The sequence below is a fragment of the Solea solea genome, chromosome 21, assembly GCF_958295425.1.
Source record: "Solea solea chromosome 21, fSolSol10.1, whole genome shotgun sequence".
NCBI classification, from domain to species: Eukaryota; Metazoa; Chordata; class Actinopteri; order Pleuronectiformes; family Soleidae; genus Solea; species Solea solea.
Window position 1 is genome coordinate 9,568,551 of NC_081154.1, and position 20,913 is coordinate 9,589,463.

The 20,913-nt window shown below is 40.1% G+C and overlaps 1 protein-coding gene across 1 annotated transcript; it reads left to right on the forward strand.

Moving 5' to 3' along the window:
* The first annotated feature begins 813 nt into the window (after positions 1 to 813).
* arhgap27 (Rho GTPase activating protein 27) lies at positions 814 to 20,647 on the forward strand. Its single transcript, XM_058621291.1, has 17 exons — positions 814 to 1,641; positions 10,623 to 11,096; positions 12,023 to 12,262; positions 12,527 to 12,607; positions 12,876 to 12,998; positions 14,934 to 15,020; positions 15,930 to 15,997; positions 16,113 to 16,200; positions 16,506 to 16,607; positions 17,119 to 17,217; positions 17,742 to 17,847; positions 18,001 to 18,135; positions 18,510 to 18,608; positions 18,701 to 18,778; positions 18,916 to 19,047; positions 19,230 to 19,335; positions 19,441 to 20,647. The coding sequence occupies exons 1-17, from the start codon at positions 829 to 831 to the stop codon at positions 19,616 to 19,618; spliced, it is 3,009 nt and encodes a 1,002-aa protein (XP_058477274.1). The 5' UTR covers positions 814 to 828; the 3' UTR covers positions 19,619 to 20,647.
* The last annotated feature ends 266 nt before the right edge of the window (positions 20,648 to 20,913 follow it).

A 20,913-nucleotide genomic window follows, 5' to 3' on the forward strand; every position in this document is an offset into this window, starting at 1 on the left:
ACACACAGTCACACAATGACAACAGAGAGAGACAAACAATGACCTAACAATAACTTCAATAAAAACACAGAAAGGTCAAGCAGTTATTCCAAAGCTACATTAAAAAGGCACAAAATGACCACAACACAGAAAGACACCAACAAATAACTAAAGATATATGATATAACATTTTTGACTGACAACAAAGGAAAAAAGGAGCAGAAACAGTGAAAAAAGAGACACAAAATGACTTCAAATAGCCACAAAACAACAACGCAAAGAGAGAAAAGTCACATAATTATTGCAAAAATGCCTTTAAAATTTGCTAAACAACTACAGAGACACAGAAATGAAACGAAAAAGATGCTAGATGCCAATTAAAAGTAGCGTCAAACATCAAACAGGCGATTACAAAGATGCACAAAACAACAACACAAACACAGGGAGTTACACTAAAGTGTGCCTAAAGTGACACTCAAAGTTACATCATTTCAACTATAAGAGACACAAAATCACTATGTCACAGAGTAATTCCAAAATTCAAGCTCAGAAGAGGCAGTGCCTAAAATGACGACAACGAGATGCAACATAACCACAAAGAGATACGAGATGTTGCAAAATGACTGCAGAGAAAATCAAAAGTACAACAGGAATTCATGAAATAACTCCAACAACCACAAATGGTGACGCGTACCACGAAAGGTTAAAATCGTTCTGTAAGTGAAAGTGTGTGATAATGAACTTTTCTTTTCTTTCTTTTTTAAGCAACAACTTTACATTTCCTCTATTTGCAGCTCCGGGATGTGTGAACGTTGACTGAGAGGCCGCCACACGCACACACACAGGAGCATGGCTCTGGTGTTGGTGCAGTATGAGTTTGAGTACACAACAAAGGCCGGTCAACCTGTGTCCGTCAAGCCGAATGAAAGCTACATCCTGCTCTCCAAGACCAGCGAGCACTGGTGGTACGTCTGCAAGGACCGGCACACCAAGCCCTTTTACATCCCTGCACAGTATGTGAAGGAGCTTCCATCCCGCTCTGGTGCGGATAACCTAGACTCACCTGAAGGTGTGACTGACAGCACACCAGTGGTCGTATCATCATCATCATCATCGTCATCATCATCATCATCATCCTGTAAAGCAGCATCAGAGATTCGTGTAAAAGCTCAGGCTGCTTCAAGGGGAACATGCCGCTTCTCTACTTTTGGTTTCTGTGAGAACACGCCAGATGTGAAGCTCAGTGAGATTCTGAGCGAAGAAAGCAGCTCTGCACCTCCTGTGGATGAAATTAGGACACACGGTTCAGCAGCAGGGAGCTCCTCATTCCCCACAGCTGATGGCCTACAAGTGTATGCAACACCTCATCATGTGCTAAAGGTTGGGAATGGACATCCAGAGCAGAAAAGAAGCCCACTGCAGGGCGATACAGCAGGAGAGGAACCGACTTTTGTGGATGATGAGGATATGATCTTCCCTTTACCCCCTAACTTACCCATATATGAAACCATACCAGAACTCGACATGCCAGAATTCCCCTCATACTGTGACCTGCCTCATCCTGACCCTGATCCTGATCCTGATCCGGTTGCTTCAAGTGATCGCTCATTATCAAAGCAGCAGGAAGCAACTTCCTCCATGAACGTTCCACACACTGAGCAGGTAATGTTACTCGCTGCAGTCATCATTATGTGTTCATGTCACTGAAGCGTGTGATAGAAATGTGTCATTGTGGTTAATAATCAGTAGGGGGCGCTGATTTCACATGAAATGCATGTGTACTCATGTACCCAGTGGCCTAAGACCTTTGCACAACACAGTATATCTGCAGGAGGCCACACATTAAAACAGTGGCTGATTAACCTATTAAAAAATAATATCAGGTGCTACAGAAACAATTAGAAACATATTTTGCTGAAATTTGCTCTTGTCACAATTTATCAGGGCCACACGTGAAGAGAAAACATTTCAATCTTGACATGTCGAGTTTAAACTCGTTGGAATATCATGTTGACATGTGGACATAGAAGTCTCAGACTGTGGTCGGAGAGACTGTGGGGCCGGTCTACTCAAATGGCGGCCCGTGGGCCCCATGCGGCCCATGACCAACTTCATAGTGGCCCCGCCTGTGGTTCCAACCAGAAACACTGAAAAACACTTTTCACTGTTTTCATACATCACAGTACACCTACAGTAGTCTGATCGGTTTGATAGCAGTGTGCTGTATGCTGTTAAAGGCACTTTGAGATGTTTGTGGGTCGTATATGATCATATTTTTTGTCTTATTTCAAAGAGAAACAAGTGCTAATATTGCACCTTGTTTGATTTTATGCACTTTATGCACCTGAGATTTTTACCCACTTTGAGGTGTGGGAAGGACAGGTACGACCAAAAAGTTATTTTTAATGCATTTTTGATTGTTTTTGACGTTTTAAATTTGTAGTAGTAGATTTCTTGATTTGAAAATGTGTTTGTAATGGAATAGTCCTGCTTTAGGGTATGGTTGTGAGTGTTTTACCACTTCAAGTCAAGAAAAAAGTTTCAGCAGGTCAAAAACTCACGTTCACACGACGTCTCGATGTGATATTCTAGTCTAACATTATTCTCAAAATGTTCAAGTTTAATCTACACCATTAATCACGTCATAGCAAAAAAAAAAAATCCGTCTGAAAAAAAAGTGGGTCACCATAAACAAAGTGTGTTTTATGGTCAAATTTATTTGGCAGACCCCATGTAGGGTGCCACATAGTCTTGGGGGGCCCCCATTTGAGAACCACTGCTCTATGGAACCAGAAAAACCTTTACACAACGCATTTCTCCATCTATTTAGCAACACTTTGATGCGTAAAATCCATAAAATGTCCATTTAAATACAGTCGAGCAAATGTACTTAGTTTAGTCTTTACCACTGTAACTAAAACAGTTGTTTAGATTAGAACTATTAAAGTTTGCTCGATTGATTTTTCTCTGACTTTAATACCACACTGGTTAGGTTCACAGTATCTGTACCAGCTCATCAGCATATGAATGACCGGTCGACCCCCTTTATGCCGTTTCAATGGGCGAAAGGAGGTGTTGCTTGAATGGCTCGAGAGAGACAGAGAGAGGGAGGCAGAGAGGGAGAGAGAGAGAGAGAGAGAGCAGCTGATTTAGTTTCCCACTTTTGATCAGCAAAAGTTTTTGCGGCTGTGGGAGCTGGAGTTCGCTGTCATCTGTGCGTAAAAAGCTCGCGGGGATGATTAAAGTTTAGGAGGAGCTGGAGGCTCCTGCTCCTGAGCTGCAGCTTTGTTTGCTGTCGCCGTCAGTCAGTCAGTGTGACTCCAGAGCTGGTTACACCGAAAACAGGTTGTGTCGGCTGAGTGAGAGAAAGGAAAGAGTTAATGCGAGAGCAGAGGGCCACTCCCAAACAAAAAAACACTCCAGCTGCTACCTGGTTTCCCCTGCGCCGCCCGTGACTGACGAACCAGGGAGTCAAGATCAACCGCATCGCAGAGACCAAAAAAAAAACAACAACACACAAATATGAAACATACGCGAGCATGTTTCCTCACTTTTAACCTTGTGATGTAGTCGTTTGTTGACTATAAACGGCAGGAAGCGTCGGTGCAGGTGAGTTTGACGACACTTTCTATTGGTTTTGCACCTGTTGCGCGGATACAGGGATGAGTCAGTGTGAGGGGAAGCAGTTTTAACTCCTAAAGCTCTTCCTATTCAATTCAAAGGGCTTGTACAGAAACATTTGAAATACATCATAGAGAGAGAGTGTACAGAAATGAAGATGTTAGAAATAGCACAAAATAAACAAGAAGCAAGTTTTGAAAAGATGAAACAAGTATAGCTAAATATATAAATGAGGTTAAAACTGGGGAGGAAGTGGAGGTGTGTGTCACTTGTAAACTATTGGGTGTAGGTTTTGCACTTTTTCCTCCCTCGTGGAGACCAAACCCTGGTTCTAATGAGGCAGAACTTTGTTTTGGAGGAGTTGGTTAAGTTAAAGGACTAAGATTTGAATTGTGGTTAGGGTTTTGCATCAACTGGTGATGGTTGTGGTTAGGGATAATGCTTTATTTAGGCTGTCCAAATGAATAGAACTCCCAACCTGTGTGTTCCCTCTAAAGGAGGCTTGGGGTTGTTATTACTCAACAAACCTGGATGCATTGCAATTCCAACATTACTTGGGTTATTATACTTTTACTTTTTTTTCCTGCCCACTTCTTCCTGTGTGAAAAAAGAAAAGAAATCATGAATGAGAGACTTGCACATTTTGTAACAGGACTGCAAACGTGCCAGGACCCCTCAAGTGCACTAATTCTTACTTCACAATGGCGAGCCATCTCCATGGTGATATGGGGTAGTGGTGGTGGTGGTGGTTGTGTTCCTGGCCCGACTCCCAGCAAGCATTGCTGTGGGGCTTTCAGTGCCAGCGCTGCCATGTCGCTGATGTACGAGTTCATATGCAATTAGTCCAAATGTAGGTCACTTGATATCAAGGGGCTAAGCTGGCTGTCCTCTGGTCCCAAGTGGGACAATCCCTTTTTTAAGTGGATGTAAAATCCAGTTTGGATTGAACCAAACTTTGATTGGTTTTAAATTCAAACTTGTTCTCATAGCTGTAAAGTTTTGTGTTGGCTTGTTGTTCCCATTTGTTGGAGCTTTCTGTGTCTCTGCAATCTGTGGAACGCACATGATTGATATTGAGCACGTTCTGTTTCGGTCACAGAGGCTCCAAAGTCTCATTGATCTTTGGCGAGTGAAAGAAAACTTCAGCCTCTACTCAATCGCCCTGTGAATTCCGTGAACTGCGAAGGCACAGATGATCCCGTTCACTTCATTCAGCCCCTTTTTGAGAAAACCTGGAAGGAACCGCGGCCTCACTGGGAACATCTTAACCACAGCAGTGCAGACATTCCTTGCTCCTGCTGTAGAATTGACACGATCAAATGCCAAGAAACTGCTCCGACAGGTAGTGTCAGACGTCTGTGAACACACGGCTACCCGACACAGTGGTCAGGTTCATTTTCACTTGGCTTTAGCTGTGGAGTATTTCAACGTGCGGCAGGACAGCGATGTGTGTGCGTTGGGAGAGCAGAGAGTTAATGAGTCAGTGTGTTCAGTCTCAGCAGCCTCTGTCATACAAGTTTGTGCACATTTTAATTTGAACAGCATGTGCATGAGACAAGCCTAGTCCCAGTTTACACCTCATATGGATTATGCTTATATTTAAGAGCGATTTACTTGCAATACATCTATTCCACAGGTATTTCCATTTCTCTTCCACCTTCAACTGTTATTCCCTGACACTGTTTACAGGGATTACACGTGTATTTGCTATTTTGTAAACTACGCTTTTTGATCACATTAGAGATTAGATATAACTAAATTACAACTTGGAAATCCGGTGAGATTTTAATGTTGCAGTAGATTTGATATTTTTTGACTTCGTCAAGCCAAGACATAGTACTAATGTTTCAGAGATATTTTTTCACAAAAGCTTGCCATTGAAATTAAATGTACACCTTGGATTATTGATAGGCAAGAAGTGTGTCTAATCTGAAGCCTCAGCTGGTTTTTGTGAAACGCTGTATGAGTCATAGAAACTATTTGTAAAATGCTTAAAGGGCACTCTTGAGTGCAGTGTTCCGTCGCTGCGGTGCATGAAAACAAATTGTGTTTTGCCGAATTCATGAGGTTTTCCAGAAAGAAAGTTAGTTTCAAAGATACCTTGTCTTCCTGTTTGTTTCACATGTTGTGTCACGTTGTTTGTTCACACCTGTTTTCTGACAACAGAAAACACTTGAGTGGAAGAAATGATCGGGCAATATCTGCAGATTGTGAGCATCGACGCTGCAGATCTGGAACGAAGTGCAAAGATAACAACGTGATAAATCGACTAATTTCCACATTGAGTGTTGGTAGAGTTATCCTGGACACTGGGGCCCTGAAGAGTGTGGTGATGTAAGATGGGAGGGTGGAGCCACAGGGGATTCAATAGCTGAACTGTGGGCTTTTGTGGCGTGATTTGGGCCCCAATTTGGCACTCCATTGTTTGATTGGCGGAGTGCTAATGTGGTTAAGTAATCAAGCAGATTGCTGCTTCATGCATTGCTGAGGGCAGAGAGTTGTCCGCTCCTGCACTGTAGGATTCTGTGTCCGAGCCATGCAGGGAAAACATTGTCAAATGCAGTTGTTTGATAAAGTTTCCTCCTTATTAAGTGATTATCTCTAAATCACAAAATGATATATATATATAAACGTGTTTTTATTCTTCAACACATTTCAATAGCAAATTACAGATTCTTCCACATGCCATATTTTTTCCTGACAGCCATTGCAACTGTATATAAAGCTCAAATAGTACACTATGTAGAACCAGTGTGTAGGATATAGTGACATCTAGTGGTGAAGTTGTATACTGCAACCAACTGGGGCCGATGAGCTGCGTAATATAAAAGGTTCGGTGCAAGGTACTGAAAACACAACATTTCTTTATTTTCAGTTGTCAATGAATTAATTAAAAAAAATAAGTTTAAATGATTTGATGCCCCTAAATTCTAAACACATTCTGTTTTCTAATGCTGGGTTACTCAACATGTGTGTATTACATTCTTAAAATTGACACACACAATAACACAAACAAATATGCAATATTTCAATTGCAGCCTTTATAATTTTGCTGATTGTGTGGCTTCAAATCACAATGTCACAATGATACACTCCTCAGCTTACAGCTTTCATAATAAAGACATGTTTCGTGCTCTAGCCAGTTGTGATTCACCATAACCATAAAACCTTGACCGAATTAGCCACATGGCGCTCTGTGTGTTGTCTGCAGGAAATGTTGATTGAACAATTGGACTTCCTGTTTCAAGCCCTTTCTCTTAAATAGCATTAACATGCCTTCCCTCATATCACTGTGGAAAAAGTATTGTTCTTAATTGTTGTGGGCTGAGTGACCTTGAAGAGGCCGTGGAAGAAAACAATGACAAGTTGTTTTAGTAGCTTCGTAACATCATGCGCTTTCTAAAAAAGCTTTTTGTCTATTGCCATGATTTCCTTTTTTTTTTTATCGTATGAGCACAGAGTCAGGAAGTAGGTTGACGTGACCTGCAAAATTTCTGTTGCTTTCTTTATCTGACCCTTTTTTCTCTGTCTGGTCTGCATTTTGCCTCTTAGCACACACACTCAGACAGTTACCCTCTCGCCCCCATCCTGTGTAAGGCAACTCATGCGTGGGCACACACAAACACAGACACACACGCGCACACACACATCACCCCATCCTCACATAGTCCCTTCCTGCTGCTATTGTAACACAGTTCTCCTTTCTATCTGGGCTGCAACTGTCACAGCTGCAGCAGGCGGGAGGATGTGCACTTGACGGTGTGTTTCATGACTGTGCCTCTGCCTCCGCTCCCATCACAACAAGTTGACACAGCGTGGCCGTATGCTTGGGTTCCGTGTCCTTTTTTCGTACCTCTGGATGTATGGCTTCTCCAAAATAGCCTAATATAAGCATGATGGATATGTACTCCCAGGTTTGGTCAAGTCACCAGGCCAAGCAGGACTTGACTCTGCCGCTGGCCCCCCAGGTACGTGATCGTGCTGGCATCAAATTAGGCTATTTTACGATACAGTATAAAGTTTCCGTCTGTGTGGATGTTGCACTTTATGTGTTTTGATAGGAGTTGCACTTCCTGCTTTGCGTAAACATGTCACCTCGGGCACTTGTTTCTTTTCCTGTACTGTCAACTGAAAGCTGTTGATGTTTTTTGAGTTTGAATCTCACAGAACGATGATTTGGTTTTAAGAAGGTCCGACTTTGACGGTTGGGTCCACTTCCATGAGTCCTTTGCTCTCTTGTTGTGGACACAAGTCTGTCTTTAGGTTAAAAATAACCGCACCAGAGATTGAGGGCGTCACGTGTGTATAGTACAAGCTGCAGCAGCTTAAAGTAGTGACTGAACCTTTTAATAAAGGCGCTTCTTATCCTGAAATCACACAAAATGCCTCTTGAATTTTGAAATAGCATGATGTTAAGTACATATTTTATCTCAGTGAGTCACCAAACCTGTGGTTTTCACCTATACACACTACAAATATGGCACCGTGTTAGTTCAGAAATACTCATTACAGTAAAAAGTAATTCAGAATTTCAACTAACATCATGACTAACACAAATAGCGATGCAGTATATTAGTAGTATATTACCAGGGTGTTTCTGAAGCATTACTATAAATGTACAATACTAAAAGTCTCTTATTTATTCTTTTTTTCACCTTATGGTGTTGGGGAGATTTGATTTATTCTTTAAAAGAGTCTAACCTACTCCTCCTATTGTTCAATCTGTCATTTTATTTGGTAATAAAATATATGGGGCGAAGAGACAGTGGCGCAACAACGGCCTTCCTCCACCAGTCCAACCGCCCCTTTCCCAAAGGCCCTAAGAGAGTGAAGCAAGTCATGGGCTTGTGCCAGTGTTCCTGACTGCCACTTTTTCAATTTAAATGCATCCCAGACTGCTGACAACCTTTCTGTGTGAGGTCACAAGCCAAAACGTGTGGCTGAGCATTGTAATCTACCAGTGAATCACATGTTTTATCACGTACAAGTTTTAAAAGTAACAAGTAATTGTACGAATAAATGTAGCACAGCAAAGGCCACAGTCTTTCTCCCAGACGAGCAGCGGATTAGAATTATAACGTAGCACTAAAAGTACCTAAAATTAAACGGAAGGATGAATAAATGTGCTCGGACTGATATGTTTGCATGTGATATTTCTTTGAAAGTGATGACAGTCTATCACACCGCCGTCTCACAGTGTTTGTAGGGATTTAGGGATCAATGTAGCAGCTCTTTCATTTCCGCTGTTTTTTTCCTATGTAGTCAATCGATCTGTTTCCGGGTCAGTTGTCTGTGTGTGCCCATATTGACCGGCTCCTCAGGGTTGGTTTGAGATCTATAATAAATAGAATAGGCAAATTAATTTTATTCATGTCAAATACTACTTTTCCTAAACTGTTCACAGTGGTGGAAAACTATTCAGAGCCCAATCGAGGGCATTTTAATATTAGACATGGCTCTATGCCACTCTTTGTGTCCAGTACTGGTACTGATATCACAACCTTGACTCATATCGGTTTGATAAAGTTTTCTTTCTATCCTTTTTAAACTACTAAGTTGTCAACAACAACAATTTTGTGCTGATGTATCACCACCTGTAGTCATAACAAACTATTTCGAAACCGTAATAAGTATACTATTGGCTTATCTCTGATAAAAACCTGAACTTTTTATATTGTAATAACTTCATTTCATAATGATATCATCATTACGTAACTAACAATATATAACAATGGGTTAACCTAAACAATTTCCATGTCATTTTTACTGGTTTTTGTTGTTTATGCATTACTAAACTGTCGGATGACACCATTTTCTAATTTTATTGTGGCATGTTATAATACGTCTACGCAAATAATCATGAGTTGTTTCCTCCACATATAAATATACTGTAATGGAGTTTGTAAGTCGCAGACATTTCATGGGAAATATCCTTTTAATGCCATATTTGTTGTTGTTGTCCTTCCCTGACCTGTATATTATCATTATTATCATTTTATTTCACATACATTCATTCATTCAAGAATAAATAAGTAAAAACCTATAGAGGTTCCAGTGAAAACTGCACCCTGAACAATATACCATATACTATAATATACTATAATAGCAAAAATCATAAAGACACAATGGAATAACTATGGAATAAACAATATATTAAATAACATATTCACATGATCCCTTCAGGGTATTTGATAGAATACTGAATATTTGCATATTGATCACAAAACCCAACATAAAAAGAGCCGTGGGGGGGCATTATTGCGTCACAGTTTCAGTAGTGCTGGAGACAAACAGAGGCAGCCTTTCATCACACTCACGTTCACGGGCGCTCTTAAAACAAATTAGTTGTGACGATGGACATCTATTTGCATGTCACCTATTCCTGTCATGCAGCACTTTGTCTGGTGTGCTCACTTGAAGCACTGTCACATTTATGTTTTAGCAGCTTCCCTTACACAGACAGGAACTCAAAATATAGAAGCTTTTATTATAGCACTGGTAGCGCGGCACCAAAACAAAAACAAGGGCTTCATCATTCTGGTAGGTTAAGCCAGTTTTTGTTCTCTACAGTTTTTGCCTGATTCTGTCATTGTTGTATTGTTTTGGTTAATCGGGCTCCCAGTAGGGCACAGTGTGGTTTTTGAGCTGAAGAAATTAGGGCAAAATAATTGAATTATCATTGATGTGGGAGGGACACCCTTGTGGTTTGTGTGTGTGTGTGTTTTTTTTTTTTAGCTGAAGGCTATTTCCTGTGTGCTGGGGAAGGCTCACTGCTAAAGAGTAACAGCAAGAGCAGTGAGCTGAAGACTGCTACTTGACACTGTCTGACACAGCTTTTATCTTCTAAATACTGTTTACAGTTTTTCCAAAGTGGTAAGACTGACTGTCATTTAAAGGAGGAACACAGACTCCCCCATGCAAATACTCTGATTTTATGTTTGTTGTAGTTCTTGTTCTGTCGAATTTGTGTATTTATTTATTTATACATATTTTGCATTTCCACGTTTTGTCTCTTCCCACAGGTGGAAAATGAAAGTCTCCATTCAGCCGTTTACGTCAACGTAGCGCAACTTCGCCAAAGCGTCTCTGAGTCTCCTCCCTCAGCTCCTTCATCCTACTCTCCTTCCTACCTTGACCCAGAAGGATGGGAGGTGCACACTGACCAGGAAAGTGGTCAGGAGTTCTTCTACCACCCCACTACGGGGCACACCACCTGGGATAATCCGTTTCTAGACTCCCCTACAGACGTTGAGCGTTTCTCTGCAGAGGAGCCTTGCTCCCCGTCACCTCCTAAGTCACCTGCCCTCTCTCTTATCACCCCCTCCCCGCCTGCGTGGACCTCCGAGTGGGAGCAATTGGTGGATGAGATCAGCGGCCGCTCCTACTTTTACAACCCAATGTCTGGGGAGACGTCCTGGGAGCCTCCAGAGCAGCTGAGCCCGTACCCACCTCTGATGGAGCCTATGAGCGTGCACAGGTTTCATGAGGACGGGCCGGTAAGGACAAGTCTGGCTGCTCTACTTTAGCCTTGCTCTGTCTCCTGTTTTAGCTTCACCCAGGGGAGAGCTGTAAATATAATCTGCTTTTGATCAAATTAAATCACTCGCACTCACACAGGCAGACAGGGCTCATATTCTTAGCCAACAGCACTCATGCAGAAAGTTCATAGTAGTCCACACTATTGTCCCCATTGTGTTGAAAATGTATCACATTTTGACTTGTTTTTCTGCAGTTATTCCTCACAACACAAGCAGCAAGTGTCCCGCTTCCTTTCTTGTACTAGAACATTAATGGGCCATGAAAGACAGAATAATACTTTGAGGCCGTGGAAACTCTGTGACACATTTATCACAGTCGAAGCCCTTGAGGTCTGTATCAGGGCCACAGCAGGAAATTATTCAGTTGACTTTATTTGGTGAGATGAGGCAACATTTTAACGCGAAAACTGAAGTGAGACAAAGATGGAGCCGCCGATGACTGCAGGTGCTCTCAGTTTGAAAATGTAGACTTTTTGGTTATTCACTCTCTTACTGAGTGTTATTTCTGTAAAACAATTTTTACAGCTGCAACTACGAGGGTAACACTCACAGTTAACACTTACGTTACAATTATACAAAATATATATATATATATATATATATATATATATATATATATATATACATACATATATATATATATATATATATATATATATATATATATATATATATATATATATATATATATATATATATATATATATGTGTTAAAAGCATATACCTGTGCTATATGCTTTTAACAAGATAGGAAATAAAACCTATTCTAAATTAAGCGCTGACCTTTTAAGACAGAAAAAAGCCACAAGTGCTCATATGCCATATGTATACTTTAAGCTTTCTTGTGTTTTTAATATCACTTTCTGCCATGTTTACACCCTCAGCCTCCTCTACCCGAGGAGGACTACCCCTCGGAGAATTACCCGGCTGCCGATCAGTCAGAGACGTACTTGGAGCTCCCCCCCACGGGACCTGTCGCCGTCCCCAAAGAGTACACTCTGAGCCATGTGAGCAGGACCGTCATCCCCAGGGCCAACCTGGACCGCAGCACCCCAACAGGCTGGAACCTCAATGTGGAACCCAACGGGACCTGGGTGTTCACCAGTGAACACTCTCCAGATCAGGTAAATACGCAGACACAAGAGTCACATGATCTCACAATGAGGGAGGTCCTGTGAAGCACACAGCTTCAGAGCATCACACACTTAATATAAGTTCGATAAACTCTCGGATCAGCGGTTGTCCCTTGTGCTTTTACTATAAACCTTAATATAGGATCTATTTGTTTTGTCATTTTCATATTAGGACAGTTGAAAATACTTACATTTTCTCTTTTTGGTAAACGTCCAACTTTCTTTTTAACTAATGAATGTATGTTCACGCAACAGTGGATCAAGTCTGTGGATGACCGAGGACAGACCTATTACTACCTGAGAGACGGCTCCAAGTCTCAGTGGAACCTGCCTGAGGTAAATCTCTTTCTGTGGCAAGAAAGTTCATTTCTTTCATTTATTTACTTTTCATTTCATTTTAACTGTGAGATCTATAAAAATACATTGTTCACAACATTCAGGCAAGTATGGTATTTTTTTCATTTCAGTGTCATTGTTATAAGAATATAATCCAACCCCTATCTCCTACTCAAATATTAGTTTCTTTATGTACTCTAGATGTGGAGTAGTTGACAAATGTTTGCACTTTAGCTAAAATTTAACTGCGTTTTTTTGTTCCCTTCAGGCCCCTGTAGCGCCTGGTCAGTCCAGAATGGAGAATGGTGTCGAGGCAGAAAATGTGTCAGTCATAAAAAACTGGAGACACACCATGGGACCTGTTCAGCTCAGTGTACCTCAGGATGATGGGGTACATGCACGCGCACACACACACACACACACACACACACACACATACATACACAGTATTTACACACTCTCTGTCACTGCTTATGCTATATCACACACCCAGGGTGTGTCAGCTGGCTTCAACATAAAGCTGCAAATGTTATCAGGGTGACTCCCTTTTTTTTTTTTTTTTTTTACGCTCTTGGGGTTTTAACCCTTATTTAGCAATGCAAATCAGCCACAATGAACTCTTGTTGACAGTAACAGCAGGAGAGGGAGGGGCCCAAGTGGCTACATTTGTACACAAACACCTGGGTGTTGCTGGACACAAATATGGGCCTGTGTTTGCTGTGTTTATGCAATTCGCATGGAGCAGAGCACAAAAACTGTGGTAATTAAGGCCAGAGCTGGTGTTTATTTTGTCCCCTAAAGATATAATAAAGATATAATAGGTCACATTTCTGCATTAAGATATCTAAAAATGATTGGACATTGTTCTAATACTCATTTAATCAATATGAATACATACTTTGATTGATATATGATACATGAAACATTAAACGACATCAGTTCAGTGAATTTTAAGACAATGAGGAATAATTGAATTGTTTGATCCCGAAATCCTACATTATCCTGGGGCTGTTTGTGAAGATCTAATCAGTGATTTGCAATGAGCTTTTATTTGTATTTCCCCAACCCTCCACACAGTCACTAAGATAAGGTAAAACTAATGAACAGTACAGAGTGCAAAGTGTGATTTGTGGTCCAAAATGTGTATGACTTTGCGAAGAACGGCAATAAACAGGAGCTGCTGTAAATTTTCCCCAGCACAAAAAGTGTTAGTATCGTCCGCCCCCCCCGGAGTATTTTGGAGAATTGTGAAAGTATAGAAACAGGTCTGTCGTTTGGGAAGTGGTGATTGTTACCTGATTTGCATAGAGGTGCCACTTCTGCTATTTCCATTTTGTTTGGGAGTTTACCACTTTTAAATGACATAAATACCTTTTTTACTGTTTTCATATCAATGTCGTTGCAGTCAGTAGAAGTCCTGCTCTTACATTTGTTGATGTCTATAATGTCTATTTCAGAGTGAGGAAGGAAATATTCAGTACTACTACTACTACTACTTAGCCAGTGTGTTGTCTTTTTATTTTTGTTTCTCATTTTAATTTGTGTCACAACTGCTCCCTGTAAAGCACAAACACACAGAGGAACCAAAGGAGATGCCACGACAACAATTCCCATGATTCCTTGCTGCTTCGTGATATCATCAAACTAGGTCTTTTTGTTATTGTTTTGAGTGAGAGACCCCTGGTGGACATAAAGTGATCTTAATATTATTTGTACCCTATTTATGATCGATATTTGTACACATTTCTTTGGGCACCTAAACATTTCGCCCCATGTGTGATTGTCAGTCTCATTCACCTGCCTCCTATAGAAGCCTCCGCTCCTCTGAGAAGAAGGTTTTACCGCATATCTCGGAGCCTGGCTGCAGGGATCTGCTCCCACTCAACCTGAATTAGCAGCAGTGAGAACCAGTTTTGACGTTGGGTGACGATGTGTGACGTTCTAGTTAAATACAGTTGGAAATCTGTCAGGTTTTACCATGTCGGACGATGAAAAGCCTTTTCTCTTCCACATGGATGAGTGTCAAAATATGTCAAGTCGTGTGTATTTAGATCGCACATTAAAAACATGCTTATAAGGTATAATAGGACAGACAGAGACAGAAGAGTTTGACTATTTAGAAGCAGTATTATTGCAAAAGCATAATCACAAATGTGTCCAGTCCACATACATTTATGTAGATAATAATATGTAGATAATAAGTGTCATTTTATGCGGACTAATTCACTCTGTCATCATGTACTACACATCCAGACACCAAAAACAACCAGCAGTAAAAGTTCTGTAATTTTCATTTTAATGGATGATTAAATCTTCCACTGTACAGAGATTCATGCCAACTCACAGAAGGAACACGTCGGACTACAGCAGCGACAGCTCCAGCACGGGGAACTCTCCAGAGACGCCGCACAACGTGAGTGAAACTTGCTGTCGCGCTGATGCTGTAAAACCTGACAGTTAGTCAGCCATTAATGGGGGTTCTTTATCTCTTTCTGAAGGCTTTTGGGTTTAGACCCTGGAGGAACCCTTATTATCTGACCTCCAGGTGGCTGCGCTATAACGTGGGTTACTAGTTTGAAGGTTCACCTGAGCTTGAGTCATAGATAGAGTCTATCTATGATGAGGCAACAAGGTGTGACTGCACATCACCTAAGAGGCCGCTGTACTTGTAACACAACTGTGTCTATGTGTTTGACATTCAAATACCATCAGTCATCCTGTTTTTCATGCAGTGATGTACTTCCCCTGCTGGGATAGGGCACTAATTGTGCTTGTTTGTTTGTCTGTTTGATTTAATTCCACCCATGTGTTTTCCCCAGACTGTATTTTCATTGTTGATGGAAAATATGAAAAATAGGGGGTATGGAAAGATACTAAACTTGATACGTCCAACTCAAATTGTCAAAGCATCACATTAGCTTCAGTTAAACTCCACTATTTATTATTCCACTGGACTTACACTTTAAATCACATTATTTGCATAAAGTATGAGCCCCTGAATTTTGATTTATGACAGAAAAGTTGCAAAAATTGAAAAGAATATCAGCTTTATCATTGAAGCATTATACATTAGACTAAGCATTCCACTTTTCTGTGTTTGTTATCTTTGAAGAATCAGTCGTTGTTTACCGATTAAGACGTCTCGATGTGGTTTTCTATCACTGCAACCTGTATTCATGCCTTTATAGACAAGGTTTATACTCATCATGTCCCTCATGAGCTAGCATTTCCACCTTTATTATTATCATTAATGTTGTGTTTTGTCATTACAATAGGCCTAAAGATTACATACTGTAATGAACTAAAAAATATACATTTTCAGGTGCATAACTTGGAGAAAGCTGGAATTCTCAACAAGACAAAAGTGTGTGAGAATGGCAAGAAAGTAAGGTAAACGTAAACTCTTTTTATTTTTGCAGATATGACACTCTCACATTTCCGTTTCTGTAAATTGTGAGTCATTTCCCCCAAAGCTCCAAATCTTTTCTTATTTCCTCCATATTAGGAAAAACTGGGGCCACACATGGACGGTTCTCCACGGCGGAGTTCTGACGTTCCACAAAGACCCAAAGTCTGCTGTAACGGGGTCCTCGGTATGACACACACTGGTGGTTCTACTTAGAAAAGACTCACTCATGTTTGTATGCCGCAGGAAAAGAAAGAGCTCATTCTACAGCTAAAGATACCTGAAACTTTTGTTTTTCTCGCTTTGACTCACGAATATATCGAAAAAAAAAGAGAAACTCTTTTGTCGTGTCACCTTTTTTAGACTAACAGTGCAGACAAACCCTCGAGTCATAAACAGATAGTGACAGCCACAGCTTTTGTTTGGTGCAGCTTGTTTCTTGGAATGCAGTGCTGTCAGTTTTGCGTTGCTTTTTTTTCTCCCTCTCTGCAGAACAAGACTAATCAGATTGTTACAGAGGTCACGGTGGACCTGCGAGGAGCAACGATTGGCTGGGCTTCAAAAGACAAATCCAGCAAAAAGAATGTTTTAGAGGTGTGTGCATTTGTTGATGTAGATCATAATACCATGTTTTTGGTGGAGTTTTTTTTTTTAATCATCTCATATAATCTAAAACATGATGTTAACAGTTGTGAATTTATTTAGTTAACTTAATGTTCACTTGTAAATAACAATATTTACATTTGATTTATGAAGAACTTGATCAAGTGGTTCTTTGAGGCTGTGGTTGTGTCACAAGAACAATGGTAGCACGTTTTGTTTGCAGTGTTGTTACAACAGTTGTTAATTAGTGGTTAACACACAGTGCAACTGAGGCTGATGGAAAACGTCTATGTCTTTTAACTTCAGATTTGCTCATAAATCTCAGAAAAAGCTATTTCGAATTGCCAAAGCAAACCAAGCGGAGCCAAAACTGCTCTGACAGCGGCCAAAAATAGTGTTTTCATACTAGATTCCTTCACCAAGAGTGACAAAGTCGTTTCAGCTTTTGACACAAAACAACAAACTTTCCTCTTCAGTGTCTGATTCATTTTGTCATCTTCAGTTAAAAGGCAAGAACGGCGTGGAGTTTCTGCTACAGTACGATACAGAAAGCATCATCAGTGACTGGCACAAAGCCTTAATGGACACCATACGGCAACTGGTAAGTGCTTCTAGTGTCCATAATTCACTATTGAGATGATCAGCCTTACCTATCAAGTCATTTTGTGTTTGTAGCAGCACAACCGTCCACTTACCTGCACTAAGTTTTCATGCTTTTCTTTCTTTAAAAAAAAAAAATAAAAAAATCAGTTACAAAACTTAATTGTATAAAATGATTTATGTCAGACTTGTGGTTCCTCCCTTTGTGAACTCATATTTTAGGGTATAATATTAAATCTCCTTATCTCTCTCCCACGCGAATACTTTGGTTTTAGGAGGAAAAAGATAAATCTGCCAATAATGGAACACTTGGACATAAATCAAACAAATATTTACTTTGGAAAGTACTTTTAATGAGGAAATTTGTATCACTAGGTTTTCTAAATTAAATTTGCAAATGTTTTGTGGCAAATGTCCTAATTCTGACAAATGATTGTAATGCTATTTACCCCAGGTTTGGTCATTTCCATGAGATAATTGTATTGTTTTGTGTGTGTGTGTGTGTGTGTGTGTGTGTGTGTTCAGGAGTACCTGGATCATCACTCAGAGGAGGAAGATGTGAACTTGTATGAAAAAATCAACACCCCAGAGCAAGATGACAAGTCTGGCAACCTCCCTGAAAAACGACGATGTAAGATGAACCGTGTATATTTTCCTCACCGGTGAAAGTGAACCACGTCTGATTTATGTAACTGTAACTGATATGTAACTGATGTCATCTGTTTAGAGTATATTCTGTAGCTACTATTACAACTAGTCTAATGTGTTATGTTTCGTTGTTTAGCCTCCAGGCCGAGTGTCACGCACTCATCCAGTTCTGCTGGAGACACGGATCAGAAAAGGGTTCGTACCAAACTGATGAAATTCCTCTTGAAACGGCCAACACTGCAGTCCGTCAAGGAGAAAGGATACATCCGAGGTAATGTATGGACATACAGTGTTGCACTGAAGTTATTTTTCTGTTTGTTATTTTCTTGTAATTTGAAAAGCAGCTCAAGTATACACAAAGAAAACAAACTGAAAGAGTGAACACTGAGGGCATTATTTTGACAGTAAAGCTGTGAGAGAGTAATATACTGTAAGTACCGACATTACACACAACATATAGGATAAAAGTCTGTGTCATAAAAAAAAATCAGCTTAGTAGTATATAAAAAGAAAGAACATGTAAAGTAGTTGAATATAAACCAGTTCATTTTCTGTTTCTTACCTTATATTTCCCTTTTATTAAATCATACTGCTCTTTACCTAGTGCTGTAATCTCTTTCACTGTATTGTTTTTCATTTCTGCAGATAGCGTATTTGGTTGCCACCTGGATACATTGTGTGCCCAGGAGAGGACCACAGTCCCAGGTTTTGTGGAGAGATGCATCAAAGCAGTAGAAAAGCGAGGTAATCCACATTGTTGTTTATATTCATGTCAGTTTTATGGCGCGCAGTATGGCAGTTAACTCACCGTTGCCTCGTGACGTATTCCTTCACAGGTTTAGACATTGATGGACTCTATAGAGTGAGTGGGAACCTCGCTGTCATCCAGAAACTACGCTTCAAAGCAGATCACGGTAAACTACACTAAATTCACATGTAAATTCAGCCCAGTACAGTGAGAGTAGATGTTCCAGAAGTGCAATATCTTGCTGTAGACAGCAGCGCCCCCTGCTGTGTCTTAATGGGCTGTACACCTGTTGTGTTGAAACAGAGGAACTGGACCTTGAGGACGGTCAGTGGGAGGATGTTCACGTTATCACTGGAGCGCTGAAGTTGTTTTTCCGAGAGCTTCCTGAGCCACTTTTCCCGTACAGCCATTTCGATAGTTTCATCACAGCCATCAGTAAGCAATCTTTCAAATCCATGAATAACTCTTGAACACTACACTGTATCACCTATTCTGTGTGATCTAAATACAGTAGAGATTTAAATGACTGCTAGTGATTCTGATAATGGATGACATGTGATAATGTACAGTATTTATAGTTGAATTATAGGTTGTGTTCTGTTTGTTTGTTTTTTTAGGAATTTCTGATCACAACACAAAGCTCTCTTGCATGCGTGAACTGGTCAAATCACTTCCTCATCCAAATCATGACACCATGGAACTTCTTTTTGGACATTTATGCAGGTATATTCCATTGTTTTCTCTTCTGATCACTGGGTGTTTCATAATTTAGTGAGAAATCAAACCGGAAATAATGAGTCCTCGTGTTGTTGTTTTTTTTTTTCCCAGGGTCATTCAGTACTGGGAGGACAATCGCATGACTGTGCAGAATGTTGCGATCGTGTTTGGCCCGACGCTGCTTCGGCCAGAAATGGAGGCAGCCAACATTGCGATGCACATGGTGTTTCAGAACCAGATAGTGGAGTTTGTTCTCAATGAATATGAGCATATCTTTCATTCCAGCTAAAGCAGACACACGCCTCCATTGCAGACCTGGACCTGAATGTGTTCCATTTATTTGAAGTGCTAGATTTACCCTTTGCCTGCACATAAACAGCTTCAAGTAACAATAAGTTAAAATAAAACTGGTCTTTTAAATGAAGTTAAAGGGCTCTGACAGCCTTCTCGCTCAGACTATTTGAAGTTCACATAAAAGGAGATAAAGGGAACTTCCAATAGTCATTGGAGAGGATGTTTGAAGCATTTTACCACTTTTTTTAATTCCATGTTGCTCCATAGGAGGCTCACACTGTTAGGACTGCCTTTGGCTGTATTGTAGGATTGGGCATTGGCCTGCACTGGTGTAACAGTTTGGTTTCCCATCTCAGAGTGATTGAGCCTGTTCCGTGGATAGAAGGAAGACTTGCTCTCGCTCCCTGAGATTGTAGCTGTTTTTATCTCACAAGTCACTTTCTTGAGATATTAACTGTTTATTTTAATTTTTTTTGTCTAAACTGCAGTTGTAATACAATCCATGTCACATCAAGACGGACGTATCAGCTCTGTTCTTCAACAAATAAATAATCTATACTGTAGAAAGTGTTAAAATTAGTTTTGGATTTGAAAGTATATCACATGTTGCAATAACTGAAATTTTATTCTAATGCTGCATTATTCCAGTTTCGTTTTTTTCCCATGAATTGTTGTATTGTAATATAGCAATGTGTAAAGAGAGACATATTAATACCAATATCCTTCTGTGAATTCTATTGAAATAGAAAACTTGTGCAAAATATTGGTTATTCTTCACTGAATTGCAAAACATGTTTTTTTTCAGTCATGCTATACTTGAAGGAACTGGATTATAACATAGCAATATAAATACATACTACATATATTTGACAGTCAGCAATAAAGTCAAGCTCAGCAAGAAAAATAAAAGTGAAGATTAGAAAAAAATTTACATTGTAAATAGATATAGACGGCATATTTATGCTGGAGAGGTGTTGGAAATGCACAACTTATTCAATAATAAAGTAACTTTGTAAAGAAAAAACGTTGGTCGTCTTCACTCTTGCAAATAAGCTCACTCAAATGTGTCTGTGAGGAAACTATGCTTTACACAGGAAAGAAATTAAAGTTACTATAAGCCCATGATTTGACTGAAATTTTTGTTATCACAAAAATACATGTGACTGACAGTTAAGGCGCACATATTATGATTCCTATTGTCAGATCTAGTACAAATAAAAATTAGTAAATGAGTAAAAGACTACCTGTCATAAATATTTTCGAAGTCTTTCAAAAACTAATGTTTTTTGC